Below are 27,324 nucleotides of genomic sequence, written 5' to 3'. Positions count from 1 at the left end.
TAATGTATCTGCGAGAAGCATAAGGGCTTTCAAAAGCAACCTTGAAAATTTCAGGCCCATGCACTTGGGTGTCCGTAAATTGAAAAACCAGTTTGGTCAAAAAATTCAAACCGGTTTTTATTGGCGCAATGTATTCTACACACTAGGGCGACAAAAACGTGATATGAATTTTTTGAAACCAGTTCGTTAATTTGCAACCGGTTAACGAAAAATACCCAAAAATTGTAGATAGAGAAAAAAGTTTGAAACAAAAGTTGTAGAGCGTGAAAAATTACACAATTCTGTCTAATCACATTTTGAAACCAGTTCATTGGTTCGCATTTAGCAACCAGTTATCAAAAATTACCTAAAAATTGGAGATCGAGAAAAAATCTTGAAACAAAAGTTGTGAGGCATGAAAAATTACACAATTCTGTTCAATCACATTTTGAAACCGGTTCATTGGTTCGCATTTAGCAAGCAGTTTTTGACAATCGCCTAAAAATTGGAGATAGAGAAAAATGCTTGAAACAAAAGTGTTGTAGAGTGTGAAAAATTGTACCATTTTCGCTGATCGGATTTTGAAATCGGTTCATTAATTTGCAACCAGTTATCAAAAATTACCTAAAAATTGAAGATTGAGAAAAAATCTTGGAACAAAAGTTGTGAGGCATGAAAAATCACACAATTCTGTTCAATCACATTTTGAAACCGGTTCATTGGTTTGCATTTAGCAATCAGTTTTTGACAATCATCTAAAAATTGAAGATAAAGAAAAATGCTTGAAAAAGTTGTAGAGCGTAAAAAATTGAACCATTTTTGCTGAACGGATTTTGAAAATGGCTAATTAACTTACAATTAGGTAAGTTTTGATGGTTTCTTGCGATTTAATGAACCGGTTTCAAAATCCGGTCATCGAAAATAGTACAATTTTTCACGCTCTACAACTTTTGTTTCAAGCATTTTTCTCTGCTGATTGTCAAAAACTGGTTGCTAAATGCGAACCAATGAACCGGTTTCAAAATGTGATTAGACAGAATCGTGTAATTTTTCACGCTCTACAACTTTTGTTTCAAACTTTTTTCTCTATCATCTACAATTGTTGGGTGTTTTTTGTTAACTGGTTGCGAATTAACAAACCAGTTTCAAAAAATTCATATCACGTTTTTGTCGCTTTAGTGTGTAGAATACATTGTGCCAATAAAAACCAGTTTGAATTTTTTGACATAAACCGGTTTTTCAATTTGTGGACACCCTGTGGGCCTGTGCATGGGCCTGAAATTTTCAAGGTTGCTTTTGAAAGCCCTTATTTGTCCCTACTCAACGCCGGCTCATTCATCTCTCTAGCTCTTTCCACTTGGAAAAAAAAGCCACCCGGCACCGCTTCTGTGTCATACTGTATAACATTTTTTACTCCTATTCATGAGTAGAATTCGTGGTTTTAATTTTCCAGGTCTTATCCGAATCACCCTGTATATAGTGGAGTGCAGGGGTGCTAACCTTAATTATTTTAATTAAGGTTACGGTTTCACTCCAATTTTTTTGTTGACATTTTTCGGTTTTGATTTCGGTTTCGGTTTTGAAATTCAAAATTTCGGTTTCAGTTTGGGTTTCGGTTTTACTCACAAAAATTCCAGTTTTGGTTTCGGTTTTCGGTTTTTTTGGGTTTTACATATTTTTAAAAAAAATTTCTTCGCAACCCAAACAGCAACAACCAAGGACCGAATTTGTTAGGTTCAGTTCATTATATTTATCAATTTCCCTGGATTTCGACTTTTGAGTCTCAAAAGTCAAAAATTAGAAAAAATCTCCCCAAAAAAATTTAAAAAGCCGAAAAAAACCCAACAGAAAACCTTAAAAAACCGAAAAAAACCGAAATAAATTATTATCGGTTTAGGTTTTGGTTTCACTCACGCTGCTTCATTATTTTCGTTCTGGTTTTTTACGGTTTTTAAAAAACCTATGAAATTTCGGTTTTTGTTTTCAGTTTGGGTTTGAAAATGGCTAAAATTATGGATCTTATTTGGGTTTGGGTTTGGGTTTTCGGTTTTTTGCGGTTACGGTTAGCACCCCTGGTGGAGTGATGTTTTCATTTATGTTGCCTGTTGGGAGGGTGGGGATGTGTTACGACTATTCCACTGTATTTCTCAACATAGGTATAGTTGGGTACCAAAGAAATAGAATACATAATAATTATCTTGATCATATTGAATTGATCGAAAAATCATTATTTTACATTACTTCCCTCACGGAAAAAAATAGTACTTTCTGAGTAGTAGTTTTTTAACGGAGTACAAAGACTACTTTTTAACACCTTCATGGAGAAATATTAGTAGTTTTACGTAAAAACTACTACTTTTGTCTAAAAACTAGTTAAAACTACTACTTCAAAACTAGGTACTACTTACAAAGTAGTAATTTGAACCAGTTTTAGACAAAAGTAGTAAGTAGTAGGTGGGTCACTTTGGGGCCCCTAGACTTTCTGGAGCCGGCCAAAGTGTCCCGTCTACTTTTTTTTGTATTTTTTTATTTTTTATATATATATTATTTTTACATTTTTCTATTCTCTATAATTTTTTTTACTTGGATCACTTTGGGGCCCCAAGAGTGGAGCTGTCCAAAGTGCCCTGTGTGTTGAGTGTTGACGATGTATATTTGAACCTAACAGAGGTGTGTTGGCAATGTGTATTTGAACCTAACCTAACTGAGGTGTGTTGACGATGTGTATTTGAAGCTAATCACCTCTATTTATAAGATGAAAATGTGGTGGGGGTAAATTCCAAACTTGAAACGTAACCTAACCAAAACCAAAACCAAGACCAAACTCGAGACTATTTTTTTTTTATTTTCAATTTTTTTATTATTATTATTATTTTTTTGGTAAAGCCCTAAGAAGGACTGTTTAAATTTCCTATGTTGATGGAAAATCAACACCAAAAGTAAATCTAGATTAATATTTTTTTTGTATTTATAAGTTTTTTTTTTTTTTTTTTTTTTTTGTGTAGTCCTAAGAAGAACTGTGTTGATGAGTATTGAATTGAAACTAAGTAAGGATAATTTTTTCAATATATCCTATCCATTTTTTCATTGAAATCAAATGCCTTCCAATGAGGATGTAACCATCCGATTCTATATTTTTGTCCTGATTTGTACTCTCCATATAGAGTATAATCAAACTCCCCAAAGTCAATACATTCTATTTGTAGAGTTTTCAGATGAATCTGCGGTGATCATAGCTATCATCCGCATACCTCGTAGTCGTCGTCATCCTTCTCGCATCCTCGTATGCTCGTGTCGTCGCTGTTGACGCACTTGCACTCCTTCTCATCATCCTGGTTCTCATTGTAGAGACCATATAGATGTTCGTTGCATACCTAAGCAGCTATAGCGATGCTCGCGCCGCCGCATACGCTGTTGCTTGCTTCTTTTACAAACCAGTCCTGTTATCCTGCCTTTTTCTCGTCACTCGCCTTACCCCGCAACCTTCTGTTGCGATCCTCACGCTCCTTTCTCTCATCGCTTGCTCTATGAGTATGCAAATATTCACTACACATTTTAGTGTGCTAAGTTAGTCTGTATATTGTCGTCAACGTGTACACATGAACGAATAAAGGCTCTTAACGTTAGCCTCGGCCTTTTTATTTACCTCGCGCTCGCGACTACGTTTACGAATGGCGGTGACGCGTTCCGGCGCATCTACGACTGCGGACACGTATACCCCCGCAACTGGTGACCCCGACGTCGAAAATTCGGATACGCAAACCGTTACAGACAATTTAATCGACCCCGTGAGTGACGAAAAATCCGCGCAAACTTCCGACGCGAATTTGAACGCAAAAACGAACGAGAATTGCGCCAAACAATCCGAAAAAATTACGATGGCACCGCCAAAACCTGTTGTTTCGATCCCATCTTCGCCATTTTCGCGCAAAGACCCTAGCAGTTGGTTCCGGCAGTTGGAGGCAATATTTCTTATCAACGAGATCGAAGCAGATGACCTGAAATATGCCTATGTCCAAGCGCATATCGATCCAACAGTTCTAGGTGAGGTAAAAGATTTTTTCAAAGCACCTCCCGAGGCAGACAAGTACAAAGCTCTAAAAGATTGTGTTATCGCCGAATATTCTGACTCAACGGAGAAGAATATCCATAAACTATTACGATGCTTATCACTGGGTGATAAGAAGCCAAGCCAGTTATTGAAAGAAATGAAAAGCTTATCAGACGGCAAACTGCAAGACGAGATCCTCCACCCGCTTTTCCTCGAACAACTCCCTCAGGAAGTCCAATTCGTCCTCGCCAGCTCCGAAGAACGTGTCGAAAAATTAGCTGAGATGGCAGATAAGATGGTCGTGTATGCCGTGAATAAACCGAACGCCCTCTCGATCAACGCCGTGAAGACTCCAAAACCAACCTTTTCACCTGATACGTCGACAATGCAAGTACATCTGAATTTGTTAACCGAACAAGTAACCAAACTAACGGCTCTTGTAAGTGATTTATCGATAAAATTAGATACTAATGTTAGCAATAATTATCGTAGATCTCGTAGTCCTAATCAATCTAATGCGCAACGTTATCGTGACTCTTCCTCCCCCCGACGTTCGTACTCAGCCACAAGAGTACCGCCAGGCATAGCCCTGTGCTTCTATCATTACAAATACGGCACAAACGCTCATAAGTGCAAAGCACTAGATGACGGCACGCCATGCTCTAAAGCAGTAAAAAACTAGGTATCTCTTCAGTGGACGCGGCACCTGAAGAACTCAATTTAGGCCGCCTGTTAGTTTTCGACCGCAATTCGAAAAATTCCTTTCTGATCGACTCTGGTGCAATTATATCAGTTTTTCCAGCGCCGAAAAACTTGCCTCAGTCTGATACATTACTTTATGCGGCAAATGACTCTGTTATCCGCACGTACGGTCAAAGAACCTTTACCTTAAACGTGGGCTTACGTAGACCCCTTATCTGGAATTTTATCCTAGCCGACGTAGATCGTCCTATTATAGGAATCGATCTACTCAAACATTATAACTTGTTAATTGATCCAGCGCAACATCAACTCATAGATGGCGTAACTGGTATCAAAATCCGTTGTCGTTCGGAAAATGTACCTACTTACGGTATATCAGCAATCCCCTCTACCTCTGATAAGTATACTGATTTACTGCGTGAATTTTCTTCTCTGACTAATCCGGCTGAATTGATCACTTTACCACCAGTGAATCACAGCACGAAGCACCATATAGAAACAACCGGCCCACCTGTCTCCTGTCGCCCTCGCAGATTGGCACCTCATCTCCTAGCCCAGGCCAAAAAGGAATTTGAGCTCTTGATGCAACTCGGCATCTGTCGCCCATCTTCCAGCCCTTGGGCTAGCCCCCTTCATCCTGTTAAGAAATCCGATTATACGCATCGCATGACTGGCGATTATCGTAAATTGAATTCTAAAACAAGACCCGACTCTTACCCCATACCACATATTCACGACTTCGCACACTCGCTGGCGAACGCAAAAATATTCTCTCGTCTTGACCTCATTCGAGCATTTTACCAAATTTTGGTAGCTGAAGAAGATATCGAAAAAACGGCAATCAGCACTCCCTTTGGCCTTTTCAAATTCTTGCGTATGCCATTTGGCTTACGAAACGCACCCCAGACTTTTCAACGCTTTATTGACGAGGTCCTTAGAGGCCTACCATTCGTCTATGCATACCTTGACGATATGCTAATCGCAAGCGCATCAGAGGAGGAACATATGCAACACCTTCGCATTGTCCTGGAGCGATTGCAAAAATTCGGGATTACGATAAACGCATCGAAATCCGTTTTTGGCCAATCGACTCTTACGTTCTTAGGACACGAAATTTCGGCTGAGGATATTCGTCCCACAAAAGCGAAAATCGAAGCCCTCTCTTCATTCCCTCTTCCTCAAGACATCTGTGGTCTGAGGAGTTTCATTGGCGTATTAAATTTTTATCACCTTTTCATACCGAACGCTGCTACTCTTCAAGCACCGCTCACAAACCTTTTTTATAATTCGAAAAAGCGTGATCGTACTTCCATTAACTGGACTGACGAACTTCGTGAGTCGTTTCAAGCTTGCAAGGACGCTCTTGCAAACGCTACTTATCTCGCCTACCCCAACTCCAATTGCGACCTCGAACTGATGACCGACGCATCTTCAGTTGCAATTGGAGCCACCCTACATCAAATTCACCCAGATGGTTTGAAAGAGCCACTGGGATTCTTTTCCTCAAAACTGACACCAGCTCAGAAAAAGTACTCGACATACGATCGCGAACTTCTCGCAATCTATTCGGCTGTGAAATTCTTCAGGCACATGGTGGAAGGTCGCCAATTTACGGTGCTCACCGACCACCAGCCCCTGATTCACGCCTTTAATCAGAACCCAGAAAAAGCGTCTCCTCGTCAATTTCGACACTTAGACTTTATCGGCCAGTTTACTACTGACATACGTTACGTAAAAGGCAGTGAGAACGAGGTAGCTGATTGCTTCTCGAGAATCGAAACCATCTCGAGCATTCACTGCATCTCACCTGCCGACCTGTCGAAAGCCCAGCAAAGCGACCCAGAACTTCGAAAACTTATCGCAAAACCTTCCTCTCTCGAACTCGTAAAAATTAACTCGAACGGCCACGATATTTACTGTGATGTCTCTAAGACAGGGTATCAACGTCCGTACGTACCCTCGTCCTTACGTCAGAAAATTTTCGACCAATACCATAACCTAGCCCATCCTGGCATCAAACGAACTAGGCACTTAGGGCCGTATTCATAGACGTTACTTAGGGATCACTTGGCTAAGTGGTGAATTTTGAAGCAATTTTTCCAGGCGTGATTGAATTTTTGAAATTTTGTTTTTGAATAAATTGAGAGATTGGACTTCGAAGTGTTGATTTATCATTTTAAAAATATAGAATTTTTATTCGTTCGTGAGAAAAATTGAATCAAAATTCACCACTTAGCCAAGTGTCCCTTAAGTAACGTCTATGAATTCGGCCCTTAATATCAAATCGTTACGTTTGGCCAAATCTTCAAAAAGACATTGGAAACTTCACACGTGCTTGTATAACTTGCCAAAGGTGCAAAGTTACTCGACACACTGTTGCACCCCTGACGCCTATCTCCCAAACAGCCGTTCGTTTAGAACATGTACATATCGATTTAATTGGCAAACTTCCAGTCTCAAACGGTTATCAATATTGTCTCACAATGATTGACCGAGCAACTCGCTGGCCAGAAGTGGTACCTCTCCCCGACCAGCGAGCCGACACAGTCGCTAAAGCCCTAGTAGAGACATGGATCTCACGCTATGGTGCTCCTGTTACTATCACTACGGACCAAGGTACTCAATTCGAATCCGAACTGCTACAAAACGTTTTGAAATATTTTGGAATAAATCGAATACGTACTACAGCTTACCATCCTCAAGCAAATGGCTTGATTGAGAATTTCCATCGCACGTTGAAAACGGCGATAACGGCTTCCGGTGACTCAGTACACTGGTCAGATCATCTCCCATTAATCTTGCTGGCATTACGTTCATGTGTCAATGCTGACTCGGACTATTGTCCGGCCGACGCATTGTATGGACAGCAACTCCGTCTGCCTGGCGACTTTTTCACAAACACACAGTCGTCTCATCGACACGAAATTCTTGAACGCATCTCAGAAGCAGTGAAATGCTTTAAAGAAATTCGTCATCACGACACAGCAAAGAAGTCATACATACCTGAAAACCTACACTCTTGTTTGCACGTATTTGTTCGTGACGATCGTGTAAGGCCATCGTTTACACCACCTTACACTGGTCCGTTTAAAGTATTGCAAAAAACGGATAAATATTTTACAATAGAACGAAATGGCAAGAGAGTCAACATCTACGTTGACAGGCTAAAGCCAAACATTTCACTTAATTCTTCGCCACCTGCTGTATTAGCACCGGCCGCCACTCCTACGCCAATCTACACACGTTCAGGTAGATTAAGTAAACCCACAGTCAGGTTCAACTTTTCGTCTCCTTAAACGTTATTTCATCATTACTCAGAGTCACATTTTCGATAACAAAACATATAGAGAGACAATACACATATGTTAACGTCTCTCTATGCATCAGCCCAGGTACTTTTGTAATTTGTATAGTTTGAATATTTCTTTAGAAATACCTTGTGTTATTTTTAGTGACTACATAAGTTGTCTCCATGTTTAAGGTATTTGCATTGTTGCCATGTTTAGAATAGCACCTGTGTACTTAAGCTATTTTGCATTTTTGTATCTTTCTGTATTTTTTGTCGAATGTATTAATACCTATTGTTAGCATTTATTTTCGAACCTATTTTATTTATACTTATTGTTAGACTTATTTTTAACTTTTTCCCTAAGTCCTTTCTAAAGGGGGGGTACTGCGGTGATCATAGCTATCATCCGCATACCTCGTAGTCGTCGTCATCCTTCTCGCATCCTCGTATGCTCGTGTCGTCGCTGTTGACGCACTTGCACTCCTTCTCATCATCCTGGTTCTCATTGTAGAGACCATATAGATGTTCGTTGCATACCTAAGCAGCTATAGCGATGCTCGCGCCGCCGCATACGCTGTTGCTTGCTTCTTTTACAAACCAGTCCTGTTATCCTGCCTTTTTCTCGTCACTCGCCTTACCCCGCAACCTTCTGTTGCGATCCTCACGCTCCTTTCTCTCATAGCTTGCTCTATGAGTATGCAAATATTCACTACACATTTTAGTGTGCTAAGTTAGTCTGTATATTGTCGTCAACGTGTACACATGAACGAATAAAGGCTCTTAACGTTAGCCTCGGCCTTTTTATTTACCTCGCGCTCGCGACTACGTTTACGAATGCCGGTGACGCGTTCCGGCGCATCTACGACTGCGGACACGTATACCCCCGCAAATCTTATTCCAAAAATCAATTCTTCTTTTTGTAATTGTTTTCCTAGCTGGTGGTAACTTAAGCAAGCCATACTCTTTAGTGTCTATGTGAATTTCTTTTGCATTCCACTTTGGCTTTATAAACGTACATATTACAACTTCACATTCTTCAAGTTTCAAGTCAAATATACTAGGAATAATATCCTTCTTGATAGATTCATCAGAATTATCCATCTTGTAAGAGAGGTAAGAGAATAATGAGCTCCTAGCTGAACTACAACAGTATTTATAGTTTTTTTCAGAGCAACCCCCACTCTTCCACCAGATGCGCACTCAGCATTTGTAAGTGAGGTTAGCCCAGTCATGGAACTTCTTATTGCAGCTAGACCATAGAGTCCGAACGGCTCCCGGAAATATTTGTTTACATTCACTGTGTTATCAATCGGCGGACTTGTATTTTTTTTCAAAATTCCACTATCAGACACGAATAATTTAAGAATTTCGAACCTTTTATGCATGATATTTCTCCAAAACAGTCAGTATTTTTTTTCAAAAATGAATAAATAACAGTGTGAAATAAATGTGATACCGATATATCGCCGAATTCATTCCTTTCTTGCCGACTTGATGTTCTTTCACTTTCACTTTTATGCACACTTTTACGAATGTATTTCATCAAATGCTGTGAATTTCTGCTCTTATTTTGATTTTATATGATGGTGAGTACACGAAGAAAACTAAAATGGATATCATCAGATTTTTACGAGTGTCTGTTTTTCAATGTACCGTTTTTTTTTCTTCAGCCTTTTTTCACTCCAGCATGTATGTCATCTGTGAAACATGTGGAATTGAATTTTCAAGGCAATCAAATTTAAACCGGCACCAACGTAAAATCCATAATGTTGCCGTTGAATCCCAGCCAAAAAATAAGTGGAAATGCGCTCTATGCGAATTCGGAGGTTCGCCAACTGCAATTCGCGAACATTATGGACAAACTCACGAATTACAACTAGAAACTGAATCACTGAAATTCGCCGGTGAAAATTCTTTCAAGGTAAATCACATTTCATGATAAAAAAAATTATCTAAAACACATAAAACTATTATCTAATGTGTTTGAAAATTAATTCTCTTTGAATTGATCTGTTTCGCATCGTAGGAATGGAAATATGAAATCGAAAAGGAGTCTGTTTGCAAATATGTTCTTCTTTGTGGCGAAAGAAATGGTATAACACATTATTACTGTCATAGAGCTGGCAATTTTGAATCAAAAGGTAAAAATAAACGTCATTTAAAAACGCAAGGATCTAAACGAATTGGAGCATATTGTCCAGCTCAAATCAAAGTATTTAAAGATCCGAGTAACTCCAGCTATCCGATTCAGGTTGAATTTTGTAAAACTCATGTTGGACATGAAAATGAACTTTGTCACATTACTCTATCACCCAAAACAAAACAAAAAGTGGCAGCAAAATTACTCGATCATGTGCCGCCAGAAGCAATTATTGATGAAGTAAGAAATAATGTCACTTCAAATGAATTTGAAAGAATTCATTTGCTAACTACTATGGATATCTACAATATTTCTAAAGAATTCGGAATAACAGCTGAATATCAAAAAGATAGCAACGATGCGGCAAGTGTGTATAAATTTGTACAAGAGTTGAGAGAATCGAATGGTGGTTCTTCAATTTTATACTACAAACCTCAAGATGTTATCGATGAAACTTACCCAGAACTCAAAAGTGACGATTTTGTATTAATTCTTATGAATAAACCTCAAATTGAAATGCTACAGCATTATGGAAACGATGTTATTTCAATAGATGGAACCCATGGAATGAGTTACGATTTTCAATTATTCACTCTACTTGTTCTCGATGATATAAGGGAAGGGTTTCCTTGTTCATTTATGGTAACTAATCGTGAAGATGAACAGATAATGAAGATTTATTTTTCCGTGATTCGAAGTTTCTGTGGTCAGATAACTTGTAAAGTTTTCATGTCTGACATGGCCAATCAATTCTCAAATGCGTGGAATGCAATTATGGGTACTCCAGAATATCAATTATATTGTGCTTGGCACGTTGATAACGCCTGGCAGAAAAATCTTACTAAAATAACCAACGATGCTACCGGAGAAAAAAAAACTTTCGCTTACCAGGTGGTCAAGACATTGATGGAGGAGTTAGATCAGAATAAATTTACTTTGTTACTTGAAGAAGCTGTGAACACCTTGAAGGCAGATGAAAGTACTTTGGAATATGGAAAGTATTTCGAATCTCATTACTATTCTAACTACAAGAAATGGGCGTATTGTTATCGTATTGGTGCAGGTATCAACACTAACAATCACTTAGAACGTATGCATGGTACCTTCAAGTACGTATACTTAAAAGGAAGAAAAGTTGGACGCCTAGATAAAAGTTTATTCTTTTTGATGCGGTTCACTAGGAACAAGTTATTCAATAGAGTCATTGTTGAGAATAAAGGAAAAATTTCATACAAGTTGAGATGTGTACGCAAAAGACACTCAACGTCTAAAAAAATGCAGAACCTTATCACAGAAACGAATTCTACAGCTGATCCCAATGGACCTCGAATATACCTTGTCGCTGCTTCATCCGGAGAGTCAAATTACGAAGTATCAAAAAATCCAGAGCCAGTTCATCAGTCTTGTAAACTTGTGTGTAATGATTGCTCGAATACATGCATTCACCAGTACGTGTGCACTTGCGTTGATAATGCAATCAAGTTTAACATGTGTAAACATATACATCACGTAATTCAGCACCAGATGAATAACTCTCATTCCAATATTGCTCCATTGGATTCCCAGAGTGTAAATGATGTCCACCCCAGCACTGGTGAATCTAATGATAAAATAAATGCTACTATTTTCAACGAATTGAAAGTTGCTGATGATTTGAATGCCGTGGATGAATATTATGCTAAAGGAAGAGCATTATGTAAGGATGATGATTCTCGCCGCTTTTTTTTGAAGGAAATGAAAAAAATGGTGTTAAAACTCGAATGTCAGGACTTTAAGTCATTTTCTCCCTCAAAGTGTGCATCAAGAGCTGCCGAATCGAAAAGGAAACGTGGTATTGTTATAAAATCTAAAAAAAGTCTCCAATTAACTCCTCAGAAACGTTTATTTTCTACTAAAAAAAAAGAGAAGACTAAGAAAAATAAACAAAGTAAACCATCTTCGTTATGTAAAGACGCGATTTGCAATGAACTGATTTTGCCAACGCCAAAACCAATTCCTGTACCAGAAGAGCTACCAGCTCCAGAGCTACCGGCACAAGAGCCAAATTTTTCTTTAGAAAACCCAAAGGGAAAAGTGCCTTCTTCAAAGAAACCAAAAGAAAACCCAAAGAGAAAAGTGCCTTCTTCAAAGAAACCAAAAGAAACCTAAAGATAAGTGTCTTTTTCAAAAAAACCAAATAAAGTACCTACTTTTTTGTTATTTTTATTTTAATTTTGTAATATTAGGCGATACCTAATCGAATGTTTTGTAGTATTTAAGGTTATAAAATAATGTTTTAGTCACTTATGGATCTAGTTTGAAGTACTTACTTTGTGATAGGTATTGATTGTTCAAAGTTTTTTCCAGTTATATGGTGATTTTTTCAGTTTTTCTTATTTTTATTGTAATCTTTATTTTATGTTTTCAATACGTATTCCATTATTCGTAGAAGAATTACGAAATACCTAGTTTTTATATTTTACATTACTCTTACTCCTTAATTCTAGTTCGGTACTGTTGGTGCTTTAATTTTCTCGGATTACCATTACGTGGTGATGAATAAAATTCAATTTCAGTAAGGTACTTTTTGTTCCCGATAATTTTGTAAGTTTTTCGTTGTTTTTTGTTTGTGTTTAAATGCTATTAAATAAGAATTATTTGATTTTTTCCTTATTAAATTGAAACTTTATTCAATAAATTTTTAATCATTTATTTCATATTGTATTCGATAATCGTTGTGCATTATTAAAATATGTTGAATTCATCTCACAATTCTCATTTCTCACACCATACAGAAAGTTGAAAAAGATTGTGGAAAGGGAAAAATAAATTAAATTTGAAAAAAAATACAAGTCCATCGATAGATAACACTACGCAAAGCCAACAAACATGTTTGGGAGCCGTTCGGACTCTATGGTCTAGCCTTATTGCAGATCACCTTAACTGAAGCTAATATTTTTTTCTCTGTATTCAAACCTAACCAAACAAGATGAATAGTGAAACTAAAACTGAACTTAAGAATTATTTTTTTGAGTGTAGGCTAATAATTTGAACCTAACCTAACTGAGAACATGAAACTAAACCTAAGGCTAATACATTTTTCATTTTTTTAAAAATTCAGGATATGAATAACCAAACTAACTAAAACTAAACTTAAGACTAATACTTTTTTTTTATATTTTCGAGATTTTTATGTTTTTTTTTTTTTTTTTTTCAATTTAGGATATGAATATCTAACCTAACTAAACTAAACTTAAGACTAATATTTTTTTATATTTTCAAGATTTTCATGTTTTTTGGTGAAGCCCTAAGAAGGACGGCTTTGATGAGTTCAAATGAGTTAGCAGTATACTACTGTACTCAATTTTCAAAATTTGGTTCTCTGCAATTCTTGTTTATAAAACTTTCCACTAATCATTTCACCATCCAAAGCTTTAATAGTGTATGTTATGGGAACTGTGTAGTGTACTTTATCAACCACAAAAATTTCTTTTGTCCACCTTCTTGAGTACTTATTTGTAAATGTATATCTGTATGCAATAATTCTAACACGGTCACCTATTTTAAATGTAGCTTTTGGCAATTTGAATTTTTCAATGCCATATAATCGTTGATAAACTTCTGGCTCTGTCTTATGGTTTATAGATGCAGGAGTCATACCAATAGATCTATGTATATCGTGTTTATTGTACTCAGTAACAAGCTTTGGTAGAATTTTTATCCAATGATGATTTTGGTTGACTTCAAAATGTAGCTTCATTTTCTCATTCAGCGTTCTGTTGAATCTTTCTACCATGGCTGCTTTGATCTCAGTGAATGTATGGTACATGGTAATGTTGTATTCCTTCAACAATTTTTTGAAAGTAGAATTTACAAATTCTTTACCACGATCAACATGCAGCAATTCAGGTTTTCGATTAGGTCTTTTGGACTCCAGTATCTTACGAAATGCTTCAGTAACATCTTTTGCAGATTTTGATTTCAGAGGTATACACCAAGCATACTTGCTGAAACAGTCTATAACATTCAGAATATTGGTGTAGCCATCATTTTCTTTTTTATACTGAGACATGATCAATAAATCAGCTTGCCAAATGTGATCAATACCTTTGGTGATGATTTGGCGAGTTTTGAATTTTTTAATCACAGGTTTGTGCAATTCAAGAGCTAAATCCATTTTTCAAATATCAAAGTTTCGAAATCATATGTATTTATGCAGAAACTTCAAACACAAATGACCACAAATGACTTGACTTAATTTTTGATCTTGCTCATAATTATAAATTACCTTGGCTTTCTTTCCAAAGTAAATAAGTAGTTCAGCTGGTGGGGCAACACCAAAAGAGTCATAATATTCTACATTTTGACCACGTTTCACATATGCAACCCAATGAGTACCTGGACCAGAGCTTGAATCTAAATTCACAATAGCAGATTCATTTTTTAAAATTTTTGTTGGTAACTTATCACGCATGAATACACCTCTAAAGAAAGGTATTTTCAGTTGAATGGCATACTCTGTCAATTCCAAATTATTCAATGGAGTAGCTTTTTTTTTTTAGAAGTTCATCCAAAAGACCATTACCTTTAGGTTTCTTGTTAATGTAAACACCTTCACCACTTTTTGGTTTTTTATTAATGTAAACTCCTGAACCTCTAGGTTTCTTGTTGATGTAAACACCTTTGCCATCTTTTTCCTTACTTTTGAAAAGATCAACAAGAGCAGAAACAGCACCTATGGCTGCAGGACCATACTGAAGCATTGTTTTAAGGTAACCTCCAGACTTGACCTTTTCAACCTGAGCAGCTGATAATCTAATGGTTTTCTTACCACTACCACCTTTTTTAAGATTTGCAATCTGACTTTTTGTTAGTGGTAAGTAGGACTCACTCATCACAGATTCTTTGGTACGTATAGTACTAACTTTTAAGGAAACACCTTTCTGTGCCTGTATAGCTGCTGCAAGTTTTTCTTGCTCTGCTGGTTCCAGAGATACAGGGTACTTTGTTAGCAAGCCAGCACCTAAAGCTCTTTTAGCTTTCATGGCATTAGTTGTTAACCATGCTACTGCTTTTTCACCAAAACCAGCATCATCAGCCAACACCCTATTCCAAGCTCCTTCTTGTAAATCATAATCAGCAGCATGACGATCATCCAAATTTTTAGATTTAGAATAAGCTATATCATGATTCATAGCCAATTCATCAAGTTTATTTATTGGTTGGCTGCCTGCATTCAATCTCTTTTCAAGCTTGGTACCTGGACCTAAATAATTGTAGCCCGGCATATGCATTTCAAATGGTAAATTATTAATCATAGAATTAATAATACCTCTGCCATAAGTAGGACTAGAAGTACCTGCTGGCTCAGGCATTACCTCCATGCATCTTAGATATCTTTGATAACGATAATCCATTTTCAAGTAATGAATTTTCTTCTGTTCATAAGTCTATATAACGTTTTTCAAAGTTCTTTGAATTCCTGAATAATGTTGACTATTTCATTGAGTAAAATAGGATTTGTGTTGCCCGATTGTATTTCACCCCACAAATGACACAGTCTTTCAACTAATTCATCAACAGTATTCCAATGAACATACTCCACAGGTTGCCCTGTATTAAACTTACGCAATCCAGAACCTTTTTTAAGATCTTCATCCTCATAAAATGAGGTATCATAGAATTCATCATCTTCATCGTCAGTTTCAGTTTCTTTTATTACAGACAGAGGTTGTTGTTGTTGTTTAATAATGTGGTACTTCACTAGCATTGGCCTGATTAAAGTTCTATACTTGTTAGTATTTGTAGCTTTATAGTATGGGCTATGTCTATCATTTTTACGCCTGTAAGCATAAGAACGTAACACAATTTGTTCATAATTGCTCAAATCTCTAGCATCATAATGTTGAGGATTTTCAGCAGTGAGTAATTCCCAAAGACCAGGAGTACCTTTATACAAGCTTTGATCAGATTCCAAAAGAACATTATTATCAGGTGTGATTGTTAATTGGGAATTACCAACAAATAAACCTCTATTTTCAATTCTTACACCAAAGTGCTTATCAATATTTTTACCAGGTTTTAATAAGTCATTCAAAATGAAAGGAATACCTTTGTCTCCCTGCACTTGTATAGACTTTGTCATATTTTTATTCAAAGTTTGCAAGGATTCTGTAATTGGTTTGAACCTTTCTTCTAACTGAATACGTTTGGTTAGTTTACCAAATTTCATTTCTTCGAACTTTTGTTTCAAAGCTCTACCAGATTCCAAATAATCTCTGATTGTTTTATCATCCATTGTAATAATTAGAATATCAACAGGCTCCTAACCTCTATTTAACGTTTTTCATCTAGTTGGTTGGAAACCCAAAGTAATTGCAATTTGTTCACCTTGAAAATCAACCAACCTATCATTTTGATCAACAACTCTCAAATGCAGCTGATAAATGCTATCTCGTCTCACAATAGGATAATAACACAACGTAATTGGTCTTTCAATGATTTTCTCACCACTTTCAACTTTCAACTGGAATTCATAAAGTGTATTGTCATTACGTTTCAGATTATCAACATTGCATTTAATCAAATTGCATTTCACTTTGATGGTGTGCACAGTAAAAATCTGCACAGGTAAATCTGAACGATGCAGTTCATTGGGAGCCAAAAGTCTAGGACTAAAGCCCAATGTTCGACCAATTGACTTTGCAGCTCTGAAATCAATATGCAAAGGACTTTTGATTTCCATTTTGAAAGTGTTCTTATTCAACCTCAAGAAGGTGCCGGTGTTTTTAATTTTATCCAAATTTTCAATATATTTAACGATATCTTGAATCTCATATGTACCAGTGGGTACAGTAAAGGGATATACTCCTTTTGTCTTTTTTGGAAGGTCATAAGTGAGACTTTCAGCATTGGCATTGACAATATTATTGTTTGTGTCTCTGATCTCTATAAACTCAGCCTGAGGAATTTCATTATCCTTATCCACATCCACATCCACAAAAGTTATATTGTTATTCGCTTCCGATATGTTGGGTATGTTGTTATAAGTCACAAAACTTTTCAAACAGACCTCGTAAGGTCCATTCAACTTGATACCATCTGCATATTCAAAATCAAAAATTGAAGAAGTTTCAGTCAATGAAATCTGAAATGCCATCTTAAAAAATAAAATATCAAAAAAACTTCATTCGTCAATTCTATGTGATAACTTGGTTGTTTAGAGGATTGTAAACTGCTTTACAATCCATAATCATGAGTAGGTGTACCATTCCTTTGTCAGGAAAACCATCACTTCGAAAATTGAAATGAATTTTTGTATTTATCAACGAATCTTTGATCACTTCAGGTTGATGAGAACAGTCAATAATGATCATTGGAAAATCTGTTAGGAATGTGATGTAATCACAGACTGGATCTTCTTCTGGTCGATTGTAGTAGGATTTGGGGAATGCTTTGAACATTTCAAAAATATTACCACATTTATTTTCTGCATACTTAAGGTTCAAACGATCCTTTGGATACAGCAAGTAATTGTTGATTTCCAACTGCACATTTTCAACATTGAGTAAGTCAAATCTGCCCATTTGTTTGTCAAGTTTCCCCACTACATCTTTTTGGAAAGCTATTATAGCATACTTAACTTTAGAATGAGAAACGGGAACATCCCACGTGTATTCTGTAGTCCCAACAGGTATAGTTGTGCTTTGATACAACCAGTGACGGAAATGCATTGTATAATTTGTACTGGTCAACACTTCTTTGCGAAGTTTGGCTTCTTTATCAATTCTCAGTTTTATGTGGCGCATACGCCAAATAATGTCTGTGAATTTGAAAGAAACTTGGTATTTTGTACCCTCCTTTGAGTAAAAACAATTATTGTCAGACGATGTACTGATATGAAAAATCAATGTTTGAGGTACACGAACAAGACATTTACGATAATCTTCAAAACAACCCATCAATTCAGAAAGAGGTTTAATAATTGTAAAGTACCCCGAACTATTGATCAGACTTTTTGCTCCTTGATAAATATTCCAACCAGAAAGACTTTGAGCCATATTTGGTCTGAATGAAGCAAGACCTTTCATAGTTGTTGAAATACCTGGTTTACGAATATCATCAACTTTATGTTCGCCAACTTTGTATTCAATGAATTCAAATCGATGTAAAATACCATTCAGATCAAAATCAATTTTACTTGTATCGATGTTGGTGACAGCTGTAGCAGTACCATCGGTGGCTACTGTATTTACACTGATTTGACCAGTAAACACAAGTCTACTTTCACAAGGTAAAGTAATGATATCTTCATTATAAACTGTAATGGGAATCTCCCCACCTGGTTGGTTAATGTTCTCAGATGAAGGAGGTCTATAGTCATAAAAATCATAACGTTCGAAGAAATTGTCATAATTTTCATTAGCAGGTGCCATAGTAATGATAATAACTTATCAGTGTTAGGTACCTCTATGTATAGTTTTTTTGAACCAATTTCCTGTATACCTTATCAAATTAGGTCTCAGGTATTTATACTTTCTTCAAACTTCTTTTTATACTTGCATTCATCACTCTCAACATCAATAACCAGAAAACCAAACTGTTCACGCCAACAATTGTTACACATTGAACGGAATTTCTCAAAAGTGACATCTGTGATGTATTTAGTATAAACTTGACGCAAATTCACTAAATCCTGCCTAAACAGTATAATGTAATTGAAATTTTCACGTATACCGCTCTTTTTTAGTATTTTTGTGTACGCTTGACTCAAGTAAAAACAAGAAATATTACGATGTCTGCCTCTGAGGAAAAAATTAGCAACTTTATCTTGCTTTTCAGTCAGTACATCATCAAAAATCACAATGGAATCCATTTCCAAATCTTCAGGTTCAGGGAGTGATTCAACTTGCAGTTCTTGGATATTAATCATTTGCTTTCGACTTTTCTTATTTTTATTGTGTCCAGCTATGAGTTCATGCGGTGTTCCATACTTTTCCTGGTAACTTGTTTTCGAGCATAGATACAAATTTTTGTATGGTCTCATGTGTACCAACATGGTAAGAAGTAAGTTTGATTTTCCAGAGCCACTAGGTCCAAACATACCGCAACGGATCACATCAGGAAACATTTCTACTTTACGTTGTTTTTTCTTAACTTGATTGTCAAAATTAATCACTGTTATCGAGTTTTTCAATCTACGTTTATCCATTACCAGTTGCAATATAATTCTTCAACTTTTCACTCAGCAATGTAACCATATGGAACTGTGTCAAAATTATCACAAATCACACGTTTATCAAAGTTGAATCCAAACTTCTTGGTCTGTTCTGTGTTAACCAATTGCTTAGTTTTCACATCTCGAACAATATTCTTATCAACAGTGATCACATTGGGAAATTCCTTATCAATCATCAGTTCCATGACTGATCCGGTGATTTTCTTTGCATTGGCATAGTGTAGAGTGAAACCTTTCACCTTGAGACATTCCTTACCAGTGTTTGTCTTGTAGTAGTAAGATTTAGGACCTGAGGCTATGAATTTGGTAATGTAACCTCCTTTCAACTCATCAGTCCACTCGCCTAACAAGTCACCAGTTGTCACAGTATTGGTTCCATCATCTACATATATAATTGAGTCAGTGTCGCAATAAAGAATTGCTTCATTTAATTTTGACAACTGATCATAAAGTCTAAGCCGGGCATTAGCAGTTGTGAAAGCTGCAACATAAATATTGGTTTTGTGGTCATTTTCAACATATTGATCCTTCAATGTGTAATTCACTTGAATCATTTCCTCAGATAGTGGAAACACATGAATATTTGTCAGCTTATCATCCAGAAGAATTTCATAGAAACGACACGGATCTGTTATGTATTCAGTATTAGCCATGTTTTCTCGCTGTCCAAATTTACCCCAAAGTGAATTGAGGCATAGTTTGGCAACAGCCCTTCTTCCTGGATTGAAGGCAATTTTGTCAACATCCAAATCAATACCTTGATCATGTTTCACAGCTGCAGCATAAGCTTCTTTGGTTGGATATGAGTGCTCACTAGATTCCAATTTCACTTTCAAGAAATAGGTAATGTAGTCTTTCCACAAATCAGTAGATTGATCAAAATGCCACACTTCATATGTTTCTAGCACTTCATATCCCATCTCCATAGCTTTGTTCATTTCTTGAGTGGACCAAGTACCTACAAATTCACGTTCAGCATCTGTGTGGGTACACCTAGGTTGATTATCAATGGCACATTTCACACATATAGTGAACAATAATTTTTCACTCTTGCTCATCTGTATACGACATGGAAGAACAGGGATGTAGAGATCACGAGGTGGTAGAACTTTACATTTAACAAATCCAAACCAATTCGGATTGTAACATGGTGGATTCAAAATCTTTGCTGGATGTCCAACTGGATATGGATCATAGTACATTACAGTCTGATACAGTGAGCAGACATCTATGTACTTGATTTTACCATCAATACCATCAGCTGTCTTCTTCAATTTGAAGACTTCTGTACGTCCACCAAAGAATGCATCTCGTGGATTCAGTGGCTCTATTACTTGGTTATTGATTAGGTAACGGTTCTTAGAGTATTCACGAGTCCTTTTCCACCGACATTCCCACATCTCAACTACAGTGTACCCCGCTCTTTGAAGCTGTTCTGTTCTCTCCACAGTTTTCTGGTATAGATCTCCCATGCAGTCATGATTCACCCTGTTAGTGGTTTCTTCATCATAGCAATCAGGACAGCCATGCCAGAAACAACCATGGAATTGGTAAACTGTGTTGGTTGCAGAATCAAAACCATCAACCTTAGCTCCACAAATCCTTTTTTCACCTCCATTGCCTGCATGAACAATATTAGGGTTATTGAACGAGTTTAACCAAGATACTGAAACCTTGGAAAACTGATCGTGAAACTCCTTATTATTCACAGCAATTGTATCAGGCTTCAAGTATTTACTTCTATACAAGGCCATACAATCACTGGCAATGGTGGTGTAACAGAATGGATCCAAATTTCCACTTTCCAAAAAGTCTTCCCGGAATTTCAAACAACCACGACGCAGAATATCTACATCTGAACTACAATACTGAAACAGTTCACTTTTCATATCAAACTGGTAATGGTCTTCAGCCTTTTGTTTGTGCCAGTCGAGGAAATCTGCACGTGCTTCTGGTTTCATTCTGTCAGGACAATAATAATGTGCAGCTGGAATGTCTCCCACATAATTTTCATTTTCCTTTGTATTGAAGAGATGTGGAAAGTAACCTTTCTTCAACTCAGTCAATCCAAAAGTTTTTGGAAATTCTGCTAGTGGTGAGGCAATAAAGTTATGGCTGTCAATTATTCGTAAATTGAGAGGGCCAATCTTCAACATCATCAATTTACTGCCTGAAAAAATTGTCTTTGGTACAATTGTGTTCTTTATGCAATATTGCAAAATGAAATAACTATCATAACCTCGAGCATAGTGTGCAATTGCAGTGTAATCTTTGTGCTGTTTATCAATGAGCCATGCACAAAACTCATCATTTGATCCAAACCAACGTATGTTATTGTCAAAATCACGTGCAATGATTAAGTTAGGTACATGTTCACCTGTTTCTTGTTGACACTCATAATCGAAAAATATATATTTTTCAGTATAAGTGCACTGTTTATTCTCCCATTTGCACCAGCTGGGACCACAATTCTTACACTTGTATGCACATCTACCACCCTTTGCAGGAAGTTCTTTTATATAGCATTTATGTACGGCCATATCAACATATTGTTCACAATTTTTACAATTTGAATAACCACATTTATGGTCAAGATCCAAGCGGCTAACAACGTTGCTACAGCCAATACATTTGAATTTTTCTTTGCAGACAGTCTCTTTATGCTTTTTCAGGCAGTCCATGTTGACACAATAGCGGTTGCAATCTGTACAAAGAACACGTTTCACATCGCTGTGTACAGGTTCATTGCAGAGCTTACAATTTTCAACTCCAATACAATTATGTTTATCTGGATTCTGATACCCTGAACAGCAAATGTCACAGAAGTATACACTACCATAAAACCCTTTCATTGAATTTATTGTATCAAAATGATTACCATCCTTATACAGATAGATTTTCATTTCTTTATCAACACCACTATAAATTCTAGGGTTATTAACTATGGCTTCAATGACCACAATTTGAATATTGAGAAATTCTTCAATAAATTTCATGTTGGCAATGCTTAAACCATTTTCACATGTGAAACTATCCACAGCATACCTATCGACCAATTGTTTATACAATTTACGAGCTAATCTGGTTTGAATGGGACGTCCTTTTCGTGTATTCTTAATTTGTGAATCAGCCAAAGTTTCACCCAAAATTTTCTTAGTATAATGAGTCATACCAACAAGGACTGCACGTAAACCACATAAATTATCATCATTTCTAATTTGATTGATACTAGTCTTGGTATGCTTGTCTCTGACCAAATTCAAGATCTTGGATCGACCTTCACCCCGTGGAATTTTGATTGTTTGAATATGGAACTTGCATGCAAAAAGATCCACATTTTCATCCGAAGTCAAAATTTGTTCCAACTTCTCTTTCAATGATTCAACATGGTCTTCTGTTTGAAGACCTGTTCGAATAGGTTGATTTAGAGTAGGGTTTGTAACCTGAAGGTCAATGAAATCACCAGGTAAGAAACCAGATTTCTTCTTGGCATATTCCATCATTTCATTTAGTGCTTTTGTAATGAGATCTACTCTAGGTAGCTTTTCAATATTTTTTCTCAATGTGATTCTATAAGAATGATCTGTTAAACCAAACTTTGCTCTTGTCAAAGCATCAACAAGAGTAACATTGATGTATTGTAAAGCTTCAGTACCTGGCGGTAGGTCTTCATCACTTTCACCATCAGTCTCATCAACAGTAGCATCAGCAGAAATTTCAGTTGATGGAGCATTCGTTTTGGATGTAGAAGCAATAGTGCTGGTAACATTACCACCTCCTCCTCCAATGTATACTCTTTCTACTTCTTCTTCTGCATCAACTGAAGGAGTATTTACAACAGGCAGGTCTATATACGTTCTCACCACATCAACCTCTGGAACCACAACTCTCGTATGTGGTTCTAGAACTGGAGTTGGATCATTATTTGAACCAAAAAATATATCCAATACATTTACAGGTTCTGGTTGTTCTTCTTCAATAAGGTTGGGTATATGATTCTCAGGGAATAACTCTTCAAACAATTCTTGATGAGTTTCAGGGATTGAGTCATCACCCAACTCCATATCTTCAAGAACTTGTTGTTGAGTATCTTTCTCTGGTACCTCTACCTCAACCTCCATTGCTAGCTGTAGTACTACCTGGTCTTCTTCTTCATCTACCTCCATTGCTGCAACTAGGTATTGAAGTTTATCTGCAGATGGTGGTGGTGTTAGTGAAATAGAAGGGTTATCATTATGCAAACGGATTCGCTTATTACTCTTACTTGTGCAGATATAATCTTCATCATCTGTATCACAATAGTCAACTAACTTAAAAAGCAGATTTTCTATTTTTTCAATTTTAGTACTAGAAGACATTATTTTACGTTTTAAACTTTTTTTTGGCCCTACTTTATCACTAACTAAATCTAAAGTATCTAAGCTAGCTAAGTAAGGACCCAGTCCTGGTCGTTGCCAACCATTCCTTGGTGCAGATTTATTAAATAAAGTATTACTAAATGGGAAAATTTCCCTTAAATTAAAATTATCATTAACTATACCTACACTACTATCTAAAGCCAACACCAACTGCACCTTATTCATATTGAAATAGTTCTTGATTCCCTTCTGCTTTGCCAAAGCTCTCAATTCAACCACTTTGTATTGATTGTAGTCAACACTAGGTGGTTGAATGGGAGCTGTAGCCTCAGCAGTTGGTTCACAAGCACTATTTGAATCAAATAAAGTACTGTGAAAAGGGAAAATATTCCCTAATACATGGCTATTTAATAAATCAAGTAGCTCATGTTTTTTCATCTTGTAATGAAAATTAAGTGTGCTCTTCTTCGCTTCATTACGCAGTTGTTGAACTGTGTAGCCCTGAAAAGGACTAACCACAGTAGTGAAAGCTTCAAGAGCTGCATTCATATTTGAATTGAAAGTAGGCATATTATTACCAGTCATTAAGAGATGTTGACAGTAAGACATCCTGGAGCACACTGAGCTCTCTATCCTACTTCACCTCTATATAAGGATTTTTTGTACCCTCCCCTCCCCCCTCCAGCCCCTTCCTAAGCTATCTGCTTTCTGATTGGTTGGTTAGATTTTCCAATTAACCTAGCACAGCATAGCATAGTTATAGGTGCATTCCCTTCAAAGAATTGTTAAGAGTTGTTTTACTCTTACACCATTTGATAAGAAGTTTATCTGCACACACACATACATTGCTTCAGTATACTAAGATTTAACTGCATTGTGAAAAAACTGAATTTCAATCTGCACACACACACACACAGCTGCATAAATCATTAAAGATTTTACTGTATTGTGATTGGTTGAATTTCAGCCAATCAGAAAGCAGATAGCTCAAATAGATTTGAGAAAAAACTATAAATACTGGTTATATTGCTTCAGTTGATCATTTGCTTTTCAGCTGTCACTCTGACATGTGCACATATAGACACACATAAGAGTACAAAACTGTAGATGCAGAAATGATCTATGAAGAAGAAAAATTTGCCAACATGTTTTGTATAGTAAGTTTTTCTCCTTCACAAATTATTTCTGCATCTTCATGTGCATACTGAAGAGAAAAACAGTACATGCAGAAATGATCTGTGAAGAAAAAAATTTACCAACATGTTCTGTGTAGTAACCTTTTCTCCTTCTCAGATCGTTTCTGCACCTCTGTCTCTTCATAAATGTGTACATAAGTACTCCACACACCTCCCAAAAAAAAATAAGCTCCATGAGCCACATTGAATTCTGCATTCGAAGTAGTAGCCATCGTATTACCAGTCAGCAAGAGATGTTGGCAGGAAGACATTCTAGAGCACATTAACTTTTCTGTCTCACCACAACTCTATTTATAGTTTTTTCTCAGACCTTTCTGGGCTATCTGCTCTCTGATTGGCTGAAATTCAACCAATCACAGCACAGCACAGTTGCACTGGCATTCCCTTCTGTTTGAATCACAAAGAGTCATTTTTCCCTTGCACACTTCAAACAGAAGTTTATCTGCACACACAGCTGCATAAATCATTAAAGATTTTGCTGTATTGTGATTGGTTGAAATTCAACCAATCACAAAGCAGATAGCTCAAATAGATTTGAGAAAAAACTATAAATACTAGTTACATTGCTCAAGTTAATCATTTGCTCTTCAGCTGTCACTCTGACATGTGTGTAAATATCAGTGTTGTCATAACGAAATTTTTTTTTCGTTACGTTATATCGTTTCGTTTCAGATTTGTGAAATTTTTTGTTACGTTATTTTTCCGTTATTTCGTTGCACAGATAATTCCGTTACGTTATGTTTTTCGTTTAACGTTATTACATCATTTTGTTTTTCCGTTATTTCGTTATTTCGTTTCGTTTTTCGTTATAGCACAAAAATGCCCAAATTAGGGGTTTCTCTGAAAAAAACTGAAAAAAACAAAAAAGTACAAGGTTGGTCAGTATACCTAAAGTGTACCTTCATTTCTCAGTAACTTTATGCAATTTCATTCCAACTTTTAAGCACTTTTCTCTATTTTTGCAACATTTTTTAAATAGGTGAACGTTTATGTCAATTGAGCCACTTTATGCAGTTATTTTTATGAAATTTTTCCAATTGTCAGTACTTCTAACTTCTAAGTTCTATTTTTTAGGATGTCTAACAAAATTATTGAAAAATGACAAATTACATCAATTTCATTTTCAAGTACAGTATTTTTCAATTTTCAAACTAACTTTTTCAATTTTTTAATTTTTATTGATTAATCATTTTTTAATCATTTTTCCCGAAAAATTGAAGAAAAAACGCGAAAAAAAAACAAAAAAAAACGAAAAAATAACGGAATTTTTTTCATTTTCCATTTTGTTATAGCATTAAGATTTTTTGTAACGTTATAATTTCGTTACGGTTTCTTCTGCAACAAATTTCGTTTTCGTTTATCATTACGTTATTATAACGGAAAAAATTCCGGTTTTTTCCGTTTTTTCGTTTTTTCGTTACGTTATGAATAACGTTATGACAACACTGGTAAATATACACATATAAGAGTGAAAAAACAGTAGATGCAGAAATGATCTATGAAGAAGAAAAATTTGCCAACATGTTTTGTGTAGTAAATTATTTTCTTCACAAATCATTTCTGCATCTTCATGTGTACACTGAAGAGATACATATGCAGAAATGATCCGTGCAGAATAAAATTTACCAACATGTTTTGTGTACTTAGTAAACTTTTCTCCTTCACAGATCATTTCTGCATCTTATGTTTTTCTCTTCATGTACTCCACACACCTCCCAAAAAATGGTAGAGAAACTCTACCTACATACTTCCAGAGATGGTTTATGATCATCATTAACCACCACAAGGAAGGCCAGGGTAAAGTACAGTAAATAACCCTGGTCTTTTACCAAAAATGGTAGACTAAAGTCTACATACCTCTGGTGGAGGGCCAGACCTCGATTCATTCGAGAGCAGGATGAAATATTTAAATTTCAACCCATCTGGTCTTGAATTGAAAAGCAGAGCTGCTTTCCACCTTATATAGAGATGGCTACATACTTTATCTAAGAGTAGTGAAGTATACCATTCAACAATGCAGGGTTTACACTCATAGACTAGCTGTGTACCAGAGCTCTGCTGTTCTGCATAATGAGAAGTCTGTCATACTACACCTGTATTTATAGTTTTTTAAGGATACCTTCTGGCCAATACTGCTCTCTGATTGGCTAGTTTATATTACCCTGCCAACCAATCAGAATGCAGCATTTGTTCCAGTGCAGTCTCTTGAAAACTATAAATATAAGTACATTTCACTACTTTTAACATTCTGAACCTTTGAAGGCTTTGAATCAAGTTGCTGAGCTGTCAGCATGAATGTAGGCAAATAACCATAACGCTAAAATAACGAAATAAAGTTATGTTTTGGTTTCCGTTACTGAAAAGTTATTTTGGTGTACCTAGCAAGCTGGCT

General features: G+C 36.3%; 2 protein-coding genes across 2 annotated transcripts; one reads left to right on the top strand and one right to left on the bottom strand.

The window, feature by feature from the left end:
* Nucleotides 1-9,275: 9,275 nt before the first annotated feature.
* LOC135843989 (uncharacterized) lies at nt 9,276-12,334 on the top strand. The gene is made up of 2 exons (XM_065362062.1): nt 9,276-9,942; nt 10,048-12,334. The coding sequence occupies exons 1-2, from the start codon at nt 9,631-9,633 to the stop codon at nt 12,307-12,309; spliced, it is 2,574 nt and encodes an 857-aa protein (XP_065218134.1). The 5' UTR covers nt 9,276-9,630; the 3' UTR covers nt 12,310-12,334.
* A 5,005-nt stretch (nt 12,335-17,339) lies between these two features.
* Nucleotides 17,340-18,575, bottom strand: LOC135843482 (uncharacterized). The gene has a single exon (XM_065361396.1). It carries the CDS (start codon nt 18,573-18,575, stop codon nt 17,340-17,342), a length of 1,236 nt encoding a protein of 411 aa, XP_065217468.1.
* Nucleotides 18,576-27,324: the final 8,749 nt, after the last annotated feature.

Source organism: Planococcus citri, chromosome 4 (genome assembly GCF_950023065.1).
Source record: "Planococcus citri chromosome 4, ihPlaCitr1.1, whole genome shotgun sequence".
NCBI lineage: Eukaryota > Metazoa > Arthropoda > Insecta > Hemiptera > Pseudococcidae > Planococcus > Planococcus citri.
Note: the sequence above shows the minus strand (reverse complement) of the source record. Positions and strands in the feature narration are given on the sequence as shown.